This window comes from Hippoglossus stenolepis, chromosome 9, assembly GCF_022539355.2.
Source record: "Hippoglossus stenolepis isolate QCI-W04-F060 chromosome 9, HSTE1.2, whole genome shotgun sequence".
NCBI classification, from domain to species: Eukaryota; Metazoa; Chordata; class Actinopteri; order Pleuronectiformes; family Pleuronectidae; genus Hippoglossus; species Hippoglossus stenolepis.
Genome location: NC_061491.1, coordinates 28,245,746 through 28,263,700, shown reverse-complemented (window position 1 = coordinate 28,263,700; position 17,955 = coordinate 28,245,746). Strand labels below are relative to the sequence as shown.

At 43.2% G+C, this 17,955-nt stretch overlaps 1 protein-coding gene across 2 annotated transcripts in view; it reads left to right on the top strand.

Annotated features, from left to right (window-relative positions):
- The window catches only part of snx2 (sorting nexin 2), an 18,323-nt gene extending 6,239 nt beyond the window's left edge, over positions 1-12,084 (top strand). Inside the window, exons 6-16 of one of the 2 annotated variants that reach the window (XM_035165292.2) lie at positions 26-167; positions 404-482; positions 1,646-1,721; positions 4,069-4,182; positions 4,588-4,681; positions 4,967-5,172; positions 5,739-5,882; positions 8,117-8,128; positions 10,231-10,311; positions 10,398-10,469; positions 10,791-12,084. In XM_035165292.2, the coding sequence (XP_035021183.1) occupies positions 26-167; positions 404-482; positions 1,646-1,721; positions 4,069-4,182; positions 4,588-4,681; positions 4,967-5,172; positions 5,739-5,882; positions 8,117-8,128; positions 10,231-10,311; positions 10,398-10,469; positions 10,791-10,841 (1,071 nt within the window). In that variant the 3' untranslated portion in view covers positions 10,842-12,084. The remainder of the gene's footprint in view (positions 1-25; positions 168-403; positions 483-1,645; positions 1,722-4,068; positions 4,183-4,587; positions 4,682-4,966; positions 5,173-5,738; positions 5,883-8,116; positions 8,129-10,230; positions 10,312-10,397; positions 10,470-10,790) is intronic. The other variant, XM_035165293.2, reaches the window with a different exon arrangement.
- Positions 12,085-17,955: the final 5,871 nt, after the last annotated feature.

The window sequence follows — 17,955 nt, the reverse complement described above, 5'->3', positions numbered from 1 at the left end:
TCTCTCTCTCTCTCTCTCTTTCCAGACCTCCATCTCTCTGTTTAAACGAGATGAGTTTTCAGTAAGAAGGCGTTTCAGTGATTTTCTGGGTCTTCACAGTAAACTGGCCTCTAAGTACCTGCACATAGGATACATTGTGCCTCCTGCACCGGAGAAGAGCATTGTGGGTAAGTGAAACCACTGCCTACACCCCCCCTGCTGTTGTGTTTCTATACTGTTTGAGGAGCATCTATTTTCATAAACATGACATACGTGTTTGTCCTGTGAGCTGTCAGTGACTCGGACATATGCTTGTGTGTGTGTGTGTGTGTGTGTGTGTGTGTGTGTGTGTGTGTGTGTGTGTGTGTGTGTGTGTGTGTGTGTGTGTGTGTGTGTGTGTGTGTGTGTGTCTCCTCGTCGGCAGGAATGACCAAGGTGAAGGTGGGAAAGGAGGACCAGTCGTCCAACGAGTTCGTGGAGAAGAGGAGGTCGGCACTGGAGAGGTACGACCGCCAGCAAACACACAAACACACAAATACACAAACACACAAACACACAGACGATCACTGTGTCTGAAGCTTCATGTGTTTGTTGTTTCATCTGATCTGTTAGTTCTGGTTTCAAATTGTTATTTAGGGAAACAGAATTTATTCTGACACACGTACGTCCTGTCGTCATCACCTACGTGGGCGGAGTCTACCTATACTTGACTCTGATTGGTTTGTAGACGGCGTCTGACGTAGGCGTGTTGTCCGGGGTGGTGGGGGTAGTAGTCTTTCTGTTTGAATGGAGAACATGAATGAGCTTCATCTGGTTGCCATGGTAACATCATGATGGTATCACTAGCAGCATCAGCACCTTCAGGCGCAGTACTCCTAGTACTCCAGTACTCCACAGTACTACACCACTATATTAGTTCTTATGCACCAAATGAACGTCCTTGTGGTTCAAACATTATATTGTCGGAGGTGAAGACTGCAGCTGCTCCTCTTCTTCTATTGTTTTATTGCTGTTCTACTTCCTGTGATTGGTCCAAAAGTCCAAACTATCCGTATGTGTGTGTGTGTGTGTGTTCAGTTGTGTTAAAGATCAACCTGGTCAGAACTTTACAGGTCAAAAAGCTAAACCACAAATATTGGAAACATGATTATCCAACACTCATAGGTGTGTGTGTGTGTGTGTGTGTGTGTGTGTGTGTGTGTGTGTGTGTGTGTGTGTGTGTGTGTGTGTGTGTGTGTGTGTGTGTGTGTGTGTGTGTGTGTGTGTGTGTGTGTGTGTGTGTGTGTGTGTGTGTTGAATACTGACGAGCAGAGAAGTGGGTGGGGCTGACATTCTGCTGCCCTTTACTGATGGTGTGTGATTGACAGGAAGGTCAGCCAGTGACAGCTGATGGAGCTGCAGAACTCTACGCTGACACACACACACACACACACAGTCATGTCTCCATAACTTCAGAGGACATCACATTAACTTACAGTAAATTCCTACAGACTCTAACGTTAACCACCGACTCAAACCTCCTGTGACCTGATGCAAGTCTTTTAGTCCATCACACCTGAACTAACCTTGAGACGTGAAGGTTCATAGTGTCTTCTCCTGTGTCTCTCTCTCTCCTCTGGACCATGAAGCTTCATGTGTCTGACGTGCTGTGACGTGTTTGTTTCAGGTATCTGATGAGGACGGTGAAACATCCGGTTCTGCTGAAGGATCCTGACGTCCTGCAGTTTCTGGAGAGCTCAGACGTAAATAACCAACTGACACATTTCACCCTGAGAACGTGAACAAGTTGATGTGGTCACATGTTAGACAATCAACTTCTTCTTTGATTCACCAGCTCTTTTGTTCATGGTTCTAGTTAAAGTTTAGTGACGTTGACTCGTCAGGTGACATCACTCTGTTACTGTTGGTTTCAAACTGAAAACAGAAAATCAACAAAACCTGCGGACGACAGTTTGTTGTCTGAAGCCACGTCCTGTTTGTGGAGTTAGATTTTCACCTGTCGCTCGAACAATGAGTCAGTTTAACAGTTTCTCACAGAATAGCTATAGAAACAACCAGTGGAGTCGCCCTCTGCTGGTCATTACAGAGAACACAGGTTCCAGACACTTCCACATTGGCTTCACTTTCTGGCTCCAGAGGTTGTTTTTATAAACAGTCAATGATTTTGTGTAAACTGAGAAATATCCAAAGTCTATTTGCTTCGTGTCATGAACCATCATGAGGATTTATTTAATTTATTTAAAGATAAACTACGAGTAAAAACTGACCTGACGACCGATGCTCTTTAACCTGGATTCACTGGTTTCATGTCCCTGCTCGGATTTCAATCAATCAATTTGATTGCCCATATTCATATTTTAACATGTGGAAAAAACTTAGAACGACTCAGAGACACGACTAGACGACATTGCATGAAGACACAGATAATTTTTGATTAGGAAAGATTAATCCAAACAAATCCAGTTCATTCAAAATCTTAGTTTAGTAAGTTGTGTAGATTAGATGGAGTCGAGGCCTGAAACAGTTCAACACATGGACAAACCAACTGACTGTGTTCAGCCTCCGACGAGACGAAAACAAATTACCTTTCCTCCAAAAAGGCGAAAAACTCTTGTCTCTGTTTTCACGTCTCTTCTTTTTCCCAAACGAGCAGCGAAATGTCCCAACAAGGTCGAAGCAGCGAGCGTCCGCCTGCGAGCCGCTGAAAACTGCCTCAGGGTTTAAGAGCTTGCAACGTTTCCTGTTCCCTCACTTTATCGTCTCTAACTAAATCCGCTGCAACATTTGGTATCGTCGGCTCCCCCCCCCCTCGTCGCCCACCCTCCTGACTGTTAGTGGGATTGCGTTGTGAGGGACCCGCCAGTCGTTGGGTCCAGAATAAATGGCCTCGTGTCACCGATTTAACAGATGAATCGCTCGGACGCTTGACCGAGCGTGTCGGTCCGTCCGGCCGCTTAATGAAACACAACCAGAGGAGGGGGTGTACAAATGGGACCAAGCTGCAATTGAAATCTATTTATAAGCCCCCTCCACCCGCCTCTGCTCATTTACCCTCATCCCTCCATCAGCGAGGGCCCCGGGGACGAAGCCGTCCCCTGGCTGCTGCCGCCCCTGCTAAATGAGCCTGGAGGTGTGTGTGTGTGTGTGTGTGTGTGTGTGTGTGTGTGTGTGTGTGTGTGTGTGTGTGTGTGTGTGTGTGTGTGTGTGTGGTGGGAGGGGGTTGTTAACCTGCGCCGCCTTAAGAGGAAAACCTCGTACGTCCCAGGAAAAAAAGCTTTTCCAAAATGAAGAAAAATGAGCCAATTTTCACGTGGACGTCTCGGCGTTCTCCGAGTGACGCGCTGCGGTTTTTGCTGTTCGTTAAAGTTGCTCGACAAATAAAGCGTCTGCATTAAATCTGTTCAGAGCTAAAACGTGGGAGACATTCCAATCAGAGCGGAGGAGAGGAAAGACCACAGCTCTGTTAGAGGAGAGAGGAGAAGAAAACAAATAGAAAATCTAACGAAACCGAGTGAAAGAAGAAAAACTGAGCGAGAGAGAAAATGGAAAAATAATTTGCTTTGAAATGAGACCAGACAGAAAGAATTTGAGAAAAGAGAAGCAGATTAAACAAATGTGAAAGATTTAAAAAAGGAATAAGCTAAAGACGACAAGCTAAAGATTTAAAAAATGTAATTAAAGAGAAAACTGCGAGAGAAAGAAAAGCGAAAGAAAAGAATGTGAATAAATCAGAAACAGAAATGAGAAACAAAAGAGAAGGAAACTTAACAAAAGAAATGAAAAATGGTCAAAAAACGGTGAATGAAAAATAAAAAGTCAGAAATAAAGTCAAATAGAGAAACATAACTTAAAGGTACAACAACAAATATGTAGAGGATTTAAAATTATTTATATTATAATGACTTGTGTTAAAGCCCTTCAGCCTTTAAGTGGCTGGAAGTCTTTTAAATTGAAACATCATACAGGAAGTCAGAAGTTCTGGTCAGAAATGGACTCAAAGACTGTTTCACTTCACACACTTTCTGTTTGTTTGTTTGTTTGTTGTTTCTGTTTGTCTGTTTGTTTGTTTGTTGTCTGTTTGTGGTCCAGTTGCCGCGGGCCGTCAGCACTCAGGCTCTGAGCAGCGCCGGACTCCTCCGAATGGTCAACAAGGCGGCAGACGCCGTCAACAAGATGACCATCAAGATGAACGAGTCGGACGCCGTGAGTGAAGGAGGGAGGAGATGGAGAGAGGAGGGGAATGTTAGAGGGAAGGAACGACAGGAAGAGAAGGAGAGGAGAGAGGAAGGCGTTCAGGAAGTGAGGAAGGAATGAAGGAAGAAAGAATGGATGGAAAGGAAGGAAATTATGAAAAATAAGGAAGAGACGATGGAAAAGGAAGATGGAGACAGAGAAGAAAAATGGAAGTAAGGGAAGGCAGGAAATAAGGATGGAAATAAGGAAGTATGCAAGGAAGCAAGAAAAGGCAATGAGGAAGGAAGAAAAGAATAACGATGAGAATAAGTTATCCGGAAAAGTCAAATTCAGATCGAGATGTAATGATAAGATGATTCTGATGAGTGTGTGTGTGTGTCTGTGTCGTCGTGTGTGTGTGTTTGTGTGTGTCAGTGGTTTGAGGAGAAGCAGCAGCACTTTGAGAACCTGGATGTTCAGCTGAGGAAACTTCACGCCAGCGTGGAGTCTCTGGTCTGTCACAGGAAAGGTAGGAAAACCACATTTAATTTCCTTGTGTCACTTTAAAAACGTTTTCTGGTTTGTGACCAGTTTTGAGAAACTGTCGTTCACATGTTTTTAACTTCACTTGATTTGTAGAGCGATGATGTTTCGACTCTGGTTCCTGCAGATAGTCATGAGATGAAAAAGAAAATCTTTTTTCTCGTATTCTGATATTAAAATGTTCTTAAAATCCATGAACTCATTTTCATGAGTAGACACATGATGTCACTGATTTGCTCCAGACTCTTGAACGTCTCCTCTCGTTCTCCAGAGTTGTCCGTGAACACGGCGCAGTTCGCCAAGTCGGCAGCCATGTTGGGGAACAGCGAGGACCACACGGCGCTCTCTCGAGCTCTGTCCCAGCTCGCTGAGGTGGAGGAGAAGATCGACCAGCTGCACCAGGACCAGGCCAACGCAGACTTCTACGTCTTCTCCGAGCTACTGGGCGACTACGTCCGCCTCATCACTGCCGTCAAGGTACGAGCACGTCCTCCTCTTGGGCTCCAACCAGGGTCAGGAGACGGCAGAGCCTCTAAAGAATAGAACACTTCGGGTTTTATGTACGACAGTAACCGCCATGATTGTATATGAAGACGATCAATGACTGTAAATAAAGATGATGACGTTCCTCCAACTATCCAGACATGAAGATAAATACATATCTGATACGAACCCTTCTAAAAATGACAGAAACCACCGACTCTTTTTGTTTGGTCCATGTCCCATCTGCTAACATGGAGGCGGGTTTATTACCTATACTACAGCAAGCCACCAGGGGGCGATTGAGCCACTTTGGCTTCACTTTTAAGAAACTCTCATGTCCTCCATCTTTATTTAAAGCCAATGTTTTTCTTAATTTGACTGAGTGAGCTGCTCGACACGAAACACCTGAGTCCAGGTACGAACGAGACAAGAAGTGGTACAGTAGAGTACAGTGGTACAGTGGAGTACAGTAGAGTACAGTGGAGTAAGTACAGTGGAGTACTGCAATTGTTTTGCAAATCTTTGATGAATGAGTTGATGAAAGTCCGTGTTGTGTCCAGGGCGTGTTCGACCACCGGATGAAGACGTGGCAGAAGTGGCAGGACAGTCAGATGCTGCTGCAGAAGAAACGAGAGGCTGAAGCCAAACTTCAGTTCACCAACAAACCAGATAAACTGCAGCAGGCGAAGGACGAGATTAAAGAGGTGAGACGGAGGGAGGGAGGGAGGGATGAGTGTGGAACACTAATGGATAAACATCAGCAACTAGAACGTCAGTAGAACTCAAACCTCCATCAAACACCAACATTGTCCTCATGAAACCATATTTAAATTCACTAGATCCACACACACTCAGAAATATCCCCAAGGTTCCAGAGCTTCTGGTGATGAGGGCCGACGCCGGTGTGGATGAGCTGGAAACAACAACACTGATCTTTCCACAGCAGAGTTTATACGTCATGTCCGGCCTCCTGCTGCTCTACAGGCTCCGCCCCTCGCCTGGATGTTCCCCACATGTTCCTGTTGGTGTGAACGAGTCGGAAATGACCAGACATGTTTTCTGGATATTTCTGGAGTTCACGTCCAAACCGTCCCAACACGAGAGAAAACTAAACGAGCTTGACCCAAAAAACGTTTCAAAACTTATGTCCCTGAACCCGTCCGGCTCCAGTGGACACTCGTCTTTTACTCAGTGCAACGTTCTCGCGCTTCAACTTTTTAAAACTACATTAATTAATTAGTTAATTATTAATCACATGGTTAATGTGATAACAATAATATAAAGCAACAGTCTCCTCTGTGTGCGGCTGCTGGTGCGTCCAGTCAAATGAAACCAGCGCACCTTCCCAGTTCAGTCATGTGAAAACTCCTGTTGTTCTTTTTTTATTTTTTTTTTATAAATGTTGTTTTCTTACACGAACTCGACAAACAAGAGCAGAAGAGAAAAGTACTTTATTAGAGCGTCTGTTGAAGCTGTCACCGCACAAATTCATCTGTCAGGGTCCAACACACACACACACACACACACACACACACACACACACACACACACACACACTCGGCCTGGTCGGGGGTCTGTGTGTTGGAGCGGACGAGCTGTCAGATGTGGGGTTTTGGGGGAGGTCGGGAGAGGTGGGGGAGGCTGTCAGAAGCTGCAGACGAGGACAGATCGCAGTAGAGTTACAACCAACATTTATTTGGGGCAGACGAGAGTTCGGCCGCCTGTCAGGAGTCGGCTTTTTGGTTCAACAGCAGAAAACACACAGCGGCTTTTTCTACAGCAGAAAAACCGAGGGAAGAGTTTTACTTCACGTTGCTGCTGGAAACCTGCGGCTCCAGGTGGGAACTCCAGAGATTAGACAGATCCGCAATCTGTAATCTGAGGGTTTATTCACATGAAGCTCATCCACACTGATGCCTCTTCTCAAAAAACAACTCTTTTAAATAAATAGTTTGCACAACTTTTTATTTCTGGTTCAGGATTTAATTTCTATCTGAAGACGACTTGAACATCTGTGTCTTCACGTCCAGTTCACGAGAGACAAATTCAGTCTGTTTGTCTCTGCACGGCCGCAGTTCCTCCTGTGTCCAGTAGAGTCACGTAGACGTTTACAGATAAACACTGTGTCAGTGTCATCGTCGAATATTTCATCCTTTACTTCTATTAAGGTTAAAATTAAAAACTTTAAAGACCAGATATCGCCATGACGTTACCATGACATCACCATGACATCACCATGACATCACCATGACAACACCATGACATCACCATGATGACACCATGACATCACCATGACATCACCATGAGGTTTCCGGAGTCACAGTTTGTTACACAGATGAAAAGAATCCACATATTTTCGTTTCAATCAGTGAATCAAACTAAATCCTCTCCTGTCAGGCGACGTGTTCTTACTCTGTGGTGAGTTTCATCACTGCTGGTCAGATTACTGCACCACACTGCCCCCTGTGGGCACAAAACAGAAACAACAGCCAGAGTTAATAACAGTTTGACTGTGAAACAGAGTCTGAGCCGTTTTCTTAACAATCATTTCCCTGCGTTAAAACACAAGGGTCATTTTTATTCTTCATTTCACCTGATTTTATTATTAAATCAAATCTGTTTTTCATCTTTTCTCACAAAGTAAAAGAAAGACAGATATTTCCGAGCAGCTTTTCTCTTTCATTTCACTACAAATCAATAAAACCCTGAGCTTCCTCTTGGATCAGATGTAAAACCTCTTCGGTGTTGAACCTCAGTCTGAGACCTCAGGACGTCAGAGGTTGTTCTGTGCTGTCGTCTGATTCTTCAGGAAAACAGACAGAATAGTGACTTCACACTTTATCTTCTTCTCTCACTTCAGAAGCTCTGAGCATTTTTATTATTTCCAGCCTTTTGAACTTATGTTGCACTTTTCTCTGTCACGCCTTCCTGCAACCAGGAGATAGAGGAGGTAGGACCTGTCTGTCTCTGTGTCTGTCTCTATCTGTCTGTGTGTGTGTCTGTCTCTCTATCTGTCTGTCTGTGTCTCTCTCTCTGTCTGTGTGTCTGCCTGTCTGTGTGTCTGCCTGTCTGTCTGTCTCTCTGTCTGTGTCTCTCTCTCTGTCTGTGTCTCTCTCTCGGTCTGTGTGTCTGTCTCTCTATCTGTCTGTCTGTCTCTCTCTCTCTGTCTGTGTCTCTCCCTGTCTGTGTGTCTGCCTGTCTGTCTGTCTCTCTGTCTGTGTCTCTCTCTCTGTCTGTGTGTCTGTCTCTGTCTGTGTGTCTGTCTGTCTGTCTGTCTCTCTGTCTGTCTCTCTCTGTCTCTGTCTGTCTGTCTGTCTGTCTCTCTGTCTCTCTGTCTCTCTCTGTCTGTCTCTCTCTGTCTGTCTCTCTCTCTGTCTATCTCTTTGCCTGTCTCTCTGTCTGTCTGTGTCTCTGTCTGTCTGTCTGTCTGTGTCTCTGTGTCTCTGTCCTGTTGCTCCTCGTCTTTTTCGCCCTCATGTTTATTTTTTATTTGAAAATTGTTGTGATCATAAATGTTTTTGTTTCTTGCTTTTCTTTGTTTGTTTTGAAAACAGAGTCACATGAATCAGTTTGTCGTCGTTGATCAGTTTTCAATTTTTAAATATTTCAGAATAAAATGTTAAATATCTTAAATCTCTTTAAGTCAACAACAGACAAACACGTTCATGTGACGACTTCCTCAAAGTGTTTATTTGCATCTGCATGGCTCATGGAGCGTAGTTATTCCTTCATATAATGAGTTAAAGGCTCAGTGTGTAGAATCTAGTGACATCTAGTGGTGAAGTGTCATGTTGCAGCTGAACACCCTCACCCCCCCCCTTCCAAACATGAAGAGAACCTGTGGCAGATTCAGTCGTCATAGAAACTCAAAAGGTTTAGTTTGTCCAGTTAAATATAAAGTGTTTAAATATAAAGTGTTTAAATATAAAGCGCTGATTCTAGGCTTCAGTTCAACAATTCTTAGAATTTAGTTGAAACACTAATGAAAACATCACTAGGATGTTTTACATTAAGCTTCTGCCAATAGATCCTGAATCTTACACACTGGACCTTGTGTGAGATTTGTATGACTTGAATTAGATTCCATCATAAAGACTAATCAGCTGGTTGTTGTTTTAGTTCAGTAAATATCAATAACGTCAATTAATACGATTTTACTAAACCACAAGTGTCGCCACAAATTATCAGTTTCATCCATAAACTGTAAATAAAGATGGACGACGCGTCTTCACAAATACGAACACTGCCATCTTGTGGTGAGGATGTAATTTGCAGTAGTGATCACGGAGTGGAGCTGTGGTATCGAAGTCCCGCCCCTTACACACACTCGACCAATCACGTATCATGTTTATTTGACGTCTACTGAGTTTGGTCCATGTCCCATCTGCTAACATGGAGGAGGCAGGGTTCATGACCTATACTGCAGCCAGACACCAGGGGGCGATCAACATGATTAAGCTTCACTGTTAAGGAGATGTCATGATGTCAATCTTTATTTACAGTGTGTGTGTTTCATGAACGTTCAAATACACAAACTGGTTTTACACTTGAATTCAGTCGGAGCTCACGATCCAAACTGTAGCGTCTCATCTCGTATTAATAGAATTGTTTATATTTTAATATTTTACATTAAACTTAAATCATTGACTCTGTAGTTCTGGTTTAAGCTGAATTTTTGACAGATCGACACAAAGACGAGAAAACGTTCGGTGTCACAGCTGAAAGTGAATTCTTTGAAATCAGTATTAAATTTACTGTATTTATTAAAGTTTGATCAGTGATCGTCCAACATGAGATGATTAGTTTCCTCCTGTTTCTCATCCAGCAAATAAATCATGTTAATGTCAAATTCAGCCTCAAAACTTCCTGCAGCAGATTTTCTACTATTTACAAAAACAATAGTTTATTCATCAAAATATGAAAATGGACACAAAATGTGCCTCGTCTGAAATGAGGGTGAAAAATGTTGAAATAAATGCAGTTTTTAAAATATTCTCTTCGTGTGTGTGTGTGTGTGTGTGTGTGTGTGTGTGTGTGTGTGTGTGTGTTCAGCTGGAGGGGAAGGTGCAGCAGGGAGAAAGAGACTTTGAACAAATCTCCAAAACCATCCGTAAAGAAGTCAGCAGGTTTGAGGTGAGGACGGATTCATGAATGAATTTCAATTCATGTGTTCATGATGTTTTTATTCATAATGAATCTCTTTGACTGTTTCTACACAGAAAGAGCGAGTGAAGGATTTTAAAACAATCATAATCAAATATCTGGAGTCTCTGGTTCAGACACAACAGCAGGTAAAGACGATTCTGTTGTTTCTCAGTTTTAGAAAAGATTAGAACTTGATTTCTAGATGAAACTAAGTTGTTAGCATGTCCTGCGTTGTCTTATTTTAATGGACAATGGACAATTTATATTTTTTATATTTAATTTCACTTTTTTGATGGAGGAATTTTAAATACAGTTTCTTATTTTTAATGATTTAATGGTAATAGTGGCGGCTGCATACATTCATACATTCAGCTTGTAATGTAAAATGTTTGTTTTGAACGTTTAAAAGATGTTTATAATGTTATAAATCAACGTGGACTGAACTTTCTCTTCTTTCTCCGGTGCAGCTGATTAAATACTGGGACGCCTTCTTACCTGAGGCCAAAGCCATCTCATAGAGTCACGTGACTGGATCTGGTCAAACTACACTACCCACAATGCACCTGTCCTCCTGGGCCTCCCTCCTCCTGAAGAAGAGGCAGCTCAAAGTGACTTTTCAGACAAAACAACGAAACTCCTAGTTTCATCTCATATTGGTCGTTTTGTTTCCTGTGCTGCTCAGGTCCCGTCGCTTCAAAACAAATATATTAATATATTAATATCTCACTCATGGTTTCATTCTTTATGACGTCAGTAGGAGAGAAGTTCCTACACCGGGTTCCTCGCACAGATTCTTACATGACGTCACTTCCTGCTTCATTTCCTTTCAACATATTCACGCTCAAAGCTAAACAAAGTGTTTTATCGCTCTGAAGGAGATGAACATCCAACATTTGACTTTTTTTCTTTACACTGAAGAAGATTTTTTTCAGCTCAGCTTTTGTAACGAAGAATGTGAACAGAACTTTGACTGCAGGACCCTGAACGCCTCACGCAGCTCCGCCCCTTCAGCTGTTTTCATATAAACAACCTCTCCAGCTTGATCAGAACTTTAAACCCCTGAAAACAAACCGTTACGTCACTAAATCTTTATTTTGGCGTTTGGAACTCGAGCTGTGAAACTGATTTTGGTGAAGGACGACCGACCTCATCCTCTCTTATTTTGTGTCCATTACTTCCTGTCACCAGTTCCCCTTGCGTCCTGCTACGCCTTTCAAAACAAGAGCCTTTGTTTGTGTTGCTGTATGATCGTGAGTGAAGGCAACATGTTCTGTGTGTGATCCCTTCTGTCCACTTGTGATGTTGTCCAGTGAAACGAAGGATTTCCTTTAGACGGAGCCTGAAGTGGTTTCAGGTGTGAGTGTGTGTCAGGTGATGGTGTGTGTGTGTGTGTGTGTGAGAGTGTGTGTGTGTGTCCGTGTGTGTCCGTCCAGAGATCAGATCGTCAGTGTGAAGACTTGACCTGATTTTTATTTTTGTTCATTTCATTTCAACAGATTTAAAGTGATTTTTTAAAACTGGAAATATTTATGATTTTCTTTCTCCTTCACTGCTCCTGGATCTTAAAACGTGTTGATTCTACCTTTTCTATTTCATTCTCCTTTATTTCACATCATTTGCTGCCTGATGGTGTGCAACGTTTTTACTGATTGTTTTTTGTTTATTTTGAAAATGATGAAATGCTGAATCTTTGGTTTGGCGTGACGTTTCCGCGGCAGCAGATGTTTGACTACTTTAATTATAATAAAGGAATGTATCTCATCCATGGCTGGAGTGGCTTTCATGATTCTAAACACTTAGTTATATCAAACTGCACAAGAGTTTATTAATGTTGTCATTATAACCCCAATAATAGTATAATATATAATTCTGTTTTACACTCTCATATGTAATATTCTTATTATTATTAAACTATAAGTACATTTCATTCTTTTATTAAACATGGCATCACAAAGAAGAAAACGTTTCCACGTGGTTCTCAGTTGTTCATATGAAAATGTTCCCTCGAGAACCTCCAGTGACATCAGCAGATGAAAGAACCTCAAGTGTTTATAACGAACCTTCTCATTGGTCACTTGAACACATTTTAGAATATAGATAATGTCTGTTTTTATTTAATTTCATTACAGGAACAAAACTGGAACAACAACGTTACAGGAAGAATCACAGGAGTAATGCATATAAAGTAAATCTGCTGAACTTGTTATTATATAATATAATATTATAATAGTTAGAATTTAATACAAATACAATAAAATAACCAAATAACTTGTTTTTATTTTCCTATGTGGTTCCTGCTTTGAGGGCGGAACTATTCAAAGTGCGCTCCACTTCCGGTGGGACACATTTGAGCGACACTCTGGCGGATGAGAGGCGGATGTAGCTGCGGAGCTAAAAGTTAGATTCTGTGTTTAATGTTAAATGTTTAAATGTTTAGTGGATGGTTCTAATCCCGCGGACACGTGACGAGTAGGTTCAAGTTCCTGTCGCAGTTAACCAGGTGAGTTCACCAGTTTAGTGGAGTTATAGTGATTTAGTGATAGTTTAACGGAGCTAGTTGAGCTTAGCCTGCTAGCTCGGTTCAGTAGTGATGCAGCTCCTCCTGTTGTTTCTCTCATCAGTCTCCACCGGTTGAATGGACATCGATGGATTAAACAACGACCCGTTCGCTTGCTTCACATTGAGCTTCACGTCTCTGGTGTCACCGGAGCTGCAGCGGTGAGTCCACCGCCTCTCAGCGGCGAGGAGAGCGGCATGGCCGGTTAGAGCCTCTGCTCATCACCGGGGGGGAACCGGAGGAGACACAGGAAGATCCAGGTCCAAGGTCCAGGTCCAAGATCCAAGATCCAGGTCCAGAATCCAGGTCATAGATAGATCCAGGTCCCAGGTCCAAGATCCAGGTCCAAGATCCAGGTACAAGATCCAAGATCCAGGTCCGAGATCCAGGTCCCAGGTCCAAGATCCAGGTCATAGATAGATCCAGGTCCAAGATAAAAAATGAGGTCAGAACTGAGTGAAAACGTCCGAAGTCAGATCGTTATTCTGAGTAAAGAAGGTTTTTCTCAGCGTCAGATCATGGACAGGCTGAAGGTGTCCAAGGGGGGGGTGCATGGGACGCTGAAGCGCGTCGCAGAGACCGGGTCGGTCGTGTCCAAAGCTCGATCGGGCCGACCCAAAGTGACCACACCTTCAGAAGATCAGTACATCAAGCTCAGCTCCCTGACTAACAGAAAAGCGACTTCCTCACAGATCCTGAACTTGTTGAATAAAGAACGCGAGACGCCGATCAGTAGGAGCACCGTGAAGAGGAGGTTGCACTGCGGCGGCCTCAGAGGACGCGTCTCCAAACCGCCCGTCAGGAGGGGACACGAGGCCCGACGTCTGGAGTGGGCGAGGAAACACCAACATCTCACAGTGGACGACTGGAGAAAAGTCCTGTTCACTGATGAGACCACGTTCGAGGGACACAACAACCCGGCAGAGACGCACGCTGCTGGAGGAATTCAAGTGTGGGGTTGTTTCTCTCACTCTGGGGTCGGAGCCCTGCACAGAATCGACTACACCCTGACCAAAGAGAATTACCACTTCATTCTCCAGAGACATGCCGTCCCCTCTGGTCTCCATCTGTGTGGACAAGGATTCACGCTGCTGCAGGACACGGACCCCAACCGCTCCTCCAAGCTCTGCTCCAGCTTCCTGAAGAGCAAAGAGGAGCAGGGCGTCCTGACGCTCAGGAACCTCCCTCCACAGTCACCGGACCTCAACCCCCTCCAGCACCTATGGGGACACTTGAGGACTGAGGAAGACAAACATTACGTCACGTCACAGGAAGCTCTTTGGTTCATACTCAAGTCGAGCTGGGACAACGTGGACCACGAGGTTTTACACAAACTCGTGGAGTCGATGCCCGCTCGAGTTCAGGCTGTCGTTAAAGCAAAAGGAGGACGGACCAAATACTCATGACTTCTGAAACTCGTGTGGAAGTTTACAAAGACTCAAACTGTTGAACTGCTGTTCTATATTTTTGATAAATAAAATAGTTAAACAAATGATAGATGTTTGTTGGTATCTTGAGGTCGCTTTTTTAGTTTGAGCTGATAATTGAGATAATGTCGACCAATCGATTCGTCAGTCGGATCATTTTATTGACTGATTTTGTTCTAGATGTATCGACAGACATGTCCCACAGGAAAACCTTTTAGTTTTTTACAGAATATGAAAAATGTGTTGGGAGTAATTCGGATATAGTCCCTGTCGGTCCAGAGTTTATGAAACTCAGCAGCGTACAGATCTCAATACTTTGAGTTTCTCTCTCACGTGTCTGAATACGTCTCTAACTCCTCCTCCCTGATCATGTGACTTTACGTAACAATGGTAACGATGGAGACATCAACTCCCGTCTGGATGTTCCCACGGGTTCCTGGTGTGAACGAGTCGGACCCGACAACCTGCTGCTGCTTCACAAACACCAACTACACAACATGTCCCCACATGTTCCTGGTGTGAACGAGTCGGACCCGACAACCTGCTGCTGCTTCACAAACACCAACTACACAACATGTCCGGACGTTTTCCAGCTTCCAGTTTTATGTCTGAAAACAGATTCACTATAAGTTCAAGGCAGCAGTTGCTAGTTTTATTTCTACAAAGATTTTTGTCCGTTTTATTAATTCAAAACCTGCTGAAAATTCCCGGAGTTCTTTAAACAGAAATACTGTTTAAGTATATATCAGGAAATTGTGTATTATCTTTATAGAAGGTCTATAATTAAACATATCATTAGATGTTAATTACACGTACATTAATGTTAAGCAAACATTTTGTTTTGTTTGAGATTGACTTTAATTAGAAATTAATTAAAAATCTAATATTCAATATCCCCCACATTTGGTGGTAATTGTATATATTATATATATATTATATATATGTATATTAGCGGTGACAGCCCGTGTACTTTGAGCTTGTGTGGTTCATCCTGTGTTTGTGTGTTTGTGTGTTTGTGTGTTTGTGTGTTACGCAGCTCTCACGCTGTGGTCGGTTCCTCAGAGTGAGAATAATGTAGGTAAACCTGCTTCTTAACCTCCGACTCGGTTTAGCTGAAGAGTAATGGTGCATCCATTTTTCCAGCTTCACCTCCACCTCTAAAATTTTAGCTTTGACTCCAGAATAATGCGTCTGCATCTGTTTTCCTCGCTCGCGCTCACCTCTCGCTCTCACACGACTCCAGAATAATGTAGATGTATTTATTTTTACACGAGCCGCCTCGACCCCGGCCTCTATCGGCCCGGCTTCAGAATAACGTCGTCCCATCTGTTCCGCTCACCCTGCTCACCCCTCAATTTCCCTCCGCTTCAGGATAATGTAGATGCATCTATTATCTCCGCTCACACCAGCGCTGTTGTGTTCGACCTGGTTTTACAATAATGTCACTGGATTTAACCCCCCCCCGTCACGTTATCGCTGCTGTTGGGGAAATAAATAAAGTGCAGCGTCTCTGCTTAGAGCTTCAAACTGGGGCCGAGGTATTTATTATTTCAGCTCATCAATTACAACAAATCACCAGGTTTCCATTTTGTCTCCATCGGCTGCGTTAACTTTCTCCTCCTTTTCTCCAGAGACAAACACAGAGGAGGTGCGGGGGGGGGGCGGAGGATGAAGCACAAAGCAGATAACAGTGTTGTTGCAGTGTAACCCCCGGCTTTTATTTATCATATCTCCAAATGGCGATGTAGCTGTTGTGCTGTGGTCAGGATACAGTGACCTTAGTTGATCAACTACCCCCTCAGCCGCCTGATAAGAGGGCTAATATAACAGCGAGCGGGGGGGAAGCAGTACTGTAATTATTTCTGCGCTGTCGGGGGGGTGCCGGCCCCCCTGCCGATTCAAATCTGAGGAGAAACTAAAAAGAGGAGGAGGACGGGCCGCAGCGACACCAACGACGCCACTGAGACAAATATCAGCGAGTCGCTGCGACGCGCCTGAAATTGGAGCAGTTTGTCATGCACGAGCTGCCAAGCACACACACACACACACACACACACACACACACACACACACACACACACACATCTGAGGCTCAAACCGGGTTCCACAGCCACAGGGACACTCAGGCACACGGGGAACACTGGACAGAACATCGACCCAATCAGGAAGGTTTGAGTTACACAAAATAACTACATGAATTAAAACTTCATTCAAATATTTTCCACCAAAGAAAAAAGCAAACTTCAGGAAACAGTTTATAGAAAAAACCACATCTGCTGTGTCGAATGTGAACATCTAATATTTACTTTATTAAGAATATACATGGATGAAAATAAAATCTCACAAATACAACACAATACCTCCAATGTGGATATAAATACTTTCAGGTACTTGTATGAAACAGACGATGTATTTGAAAGCTGATCTTTCCTCTTGACTCCACAGTTCACATCACTTCTCTTCTTCACTGCTTCTCTTTCCCTCATTTGTCCAATTTATTTTCACTTCAAACAAATTAAAAAATAATTTGTCTTCTAACATGAAGTCCCCCGTCCTTCTGTCACAGCTCAACATCACCTGAGAAGTGACAATAAATCCAAAATGATTCATTAGAAACTTAATTCAAATCAGCAAAGAGAAGATTTGACATCCGCTCACTAGATGATCTCATTTCTGAAACTATAATATGAAATGAACGAAAAGAATCTAGCAAACAGAAGCTTGAACAAAAAATATTTTACTTAGCATTTATTAAATATTCTCCCGCATTTATAACCGTTAATACACCTGATAAATACTCTATAAATTATGTAATGTTTTTCAGAAGTATTAACTGATTTGAACACACGAGGTGCAGTAAAACGTTCATCTCACAATTTTGCATTGTCAATTAAAATGCAGCAAATACTAAAATGGAGTTCTCTTCCTACTGAAGATCCAAAACCTTAAAACCATCTCACATCTCATTAGTTGAGTTATGTTCATCATCCAGTGAATATTAAGAGAGAGGATTCTATAGACGTCTGTGAGAAAACGAGTTATCAGGTCAGTAAACATTCAGAGAGGGTTTCTGACCTGAGCTGGATCACGATCCGGATCTTTGTGTTCCTGTCCGGTGTCGTCTCGCCGGCTGTGCTAGCTACGTGATTGTTCACCGAGCACGTGTCTCTTTCTCCTCCTTCTTTTCATTTACTTCGTGTTTCCATGTATATTTGTGTTTTTCTGTCGCTGTATTAATGGCCTCGGGTTTTGCTGCTTAACCAGGACTCTGTTTGTAAACTGCTCCCGTTGCCACTCGTCCCTTTTTGTCCTTTTTCTTCTCGAACTCAAACCCTCCTGACATATTTATTTACTTTTGATGCATCGGAAACAATCACGGTCAAACTTTTCCCAAAACACATGTAATTACCGGCCGTGTGCTCCGAGCTGCCGGTGATTTACGAGTGACTCCGGTAGTTTTTCAAAGCGCCCGGATCTGAGAGTTTGCGTGACCTTGAGAACAACAAACCCAAAGCTGCCGTGCGGCTGCAGCAGCATTTAATTGTTAAGAAACAAAAAAGTGTCAATTGTGGCTTTTATTGTGAAGCTGGGAGGATGCATGGGCCCACGTCGCCCGGTGATAGATGACACGATACCCAGCTTTCCTGA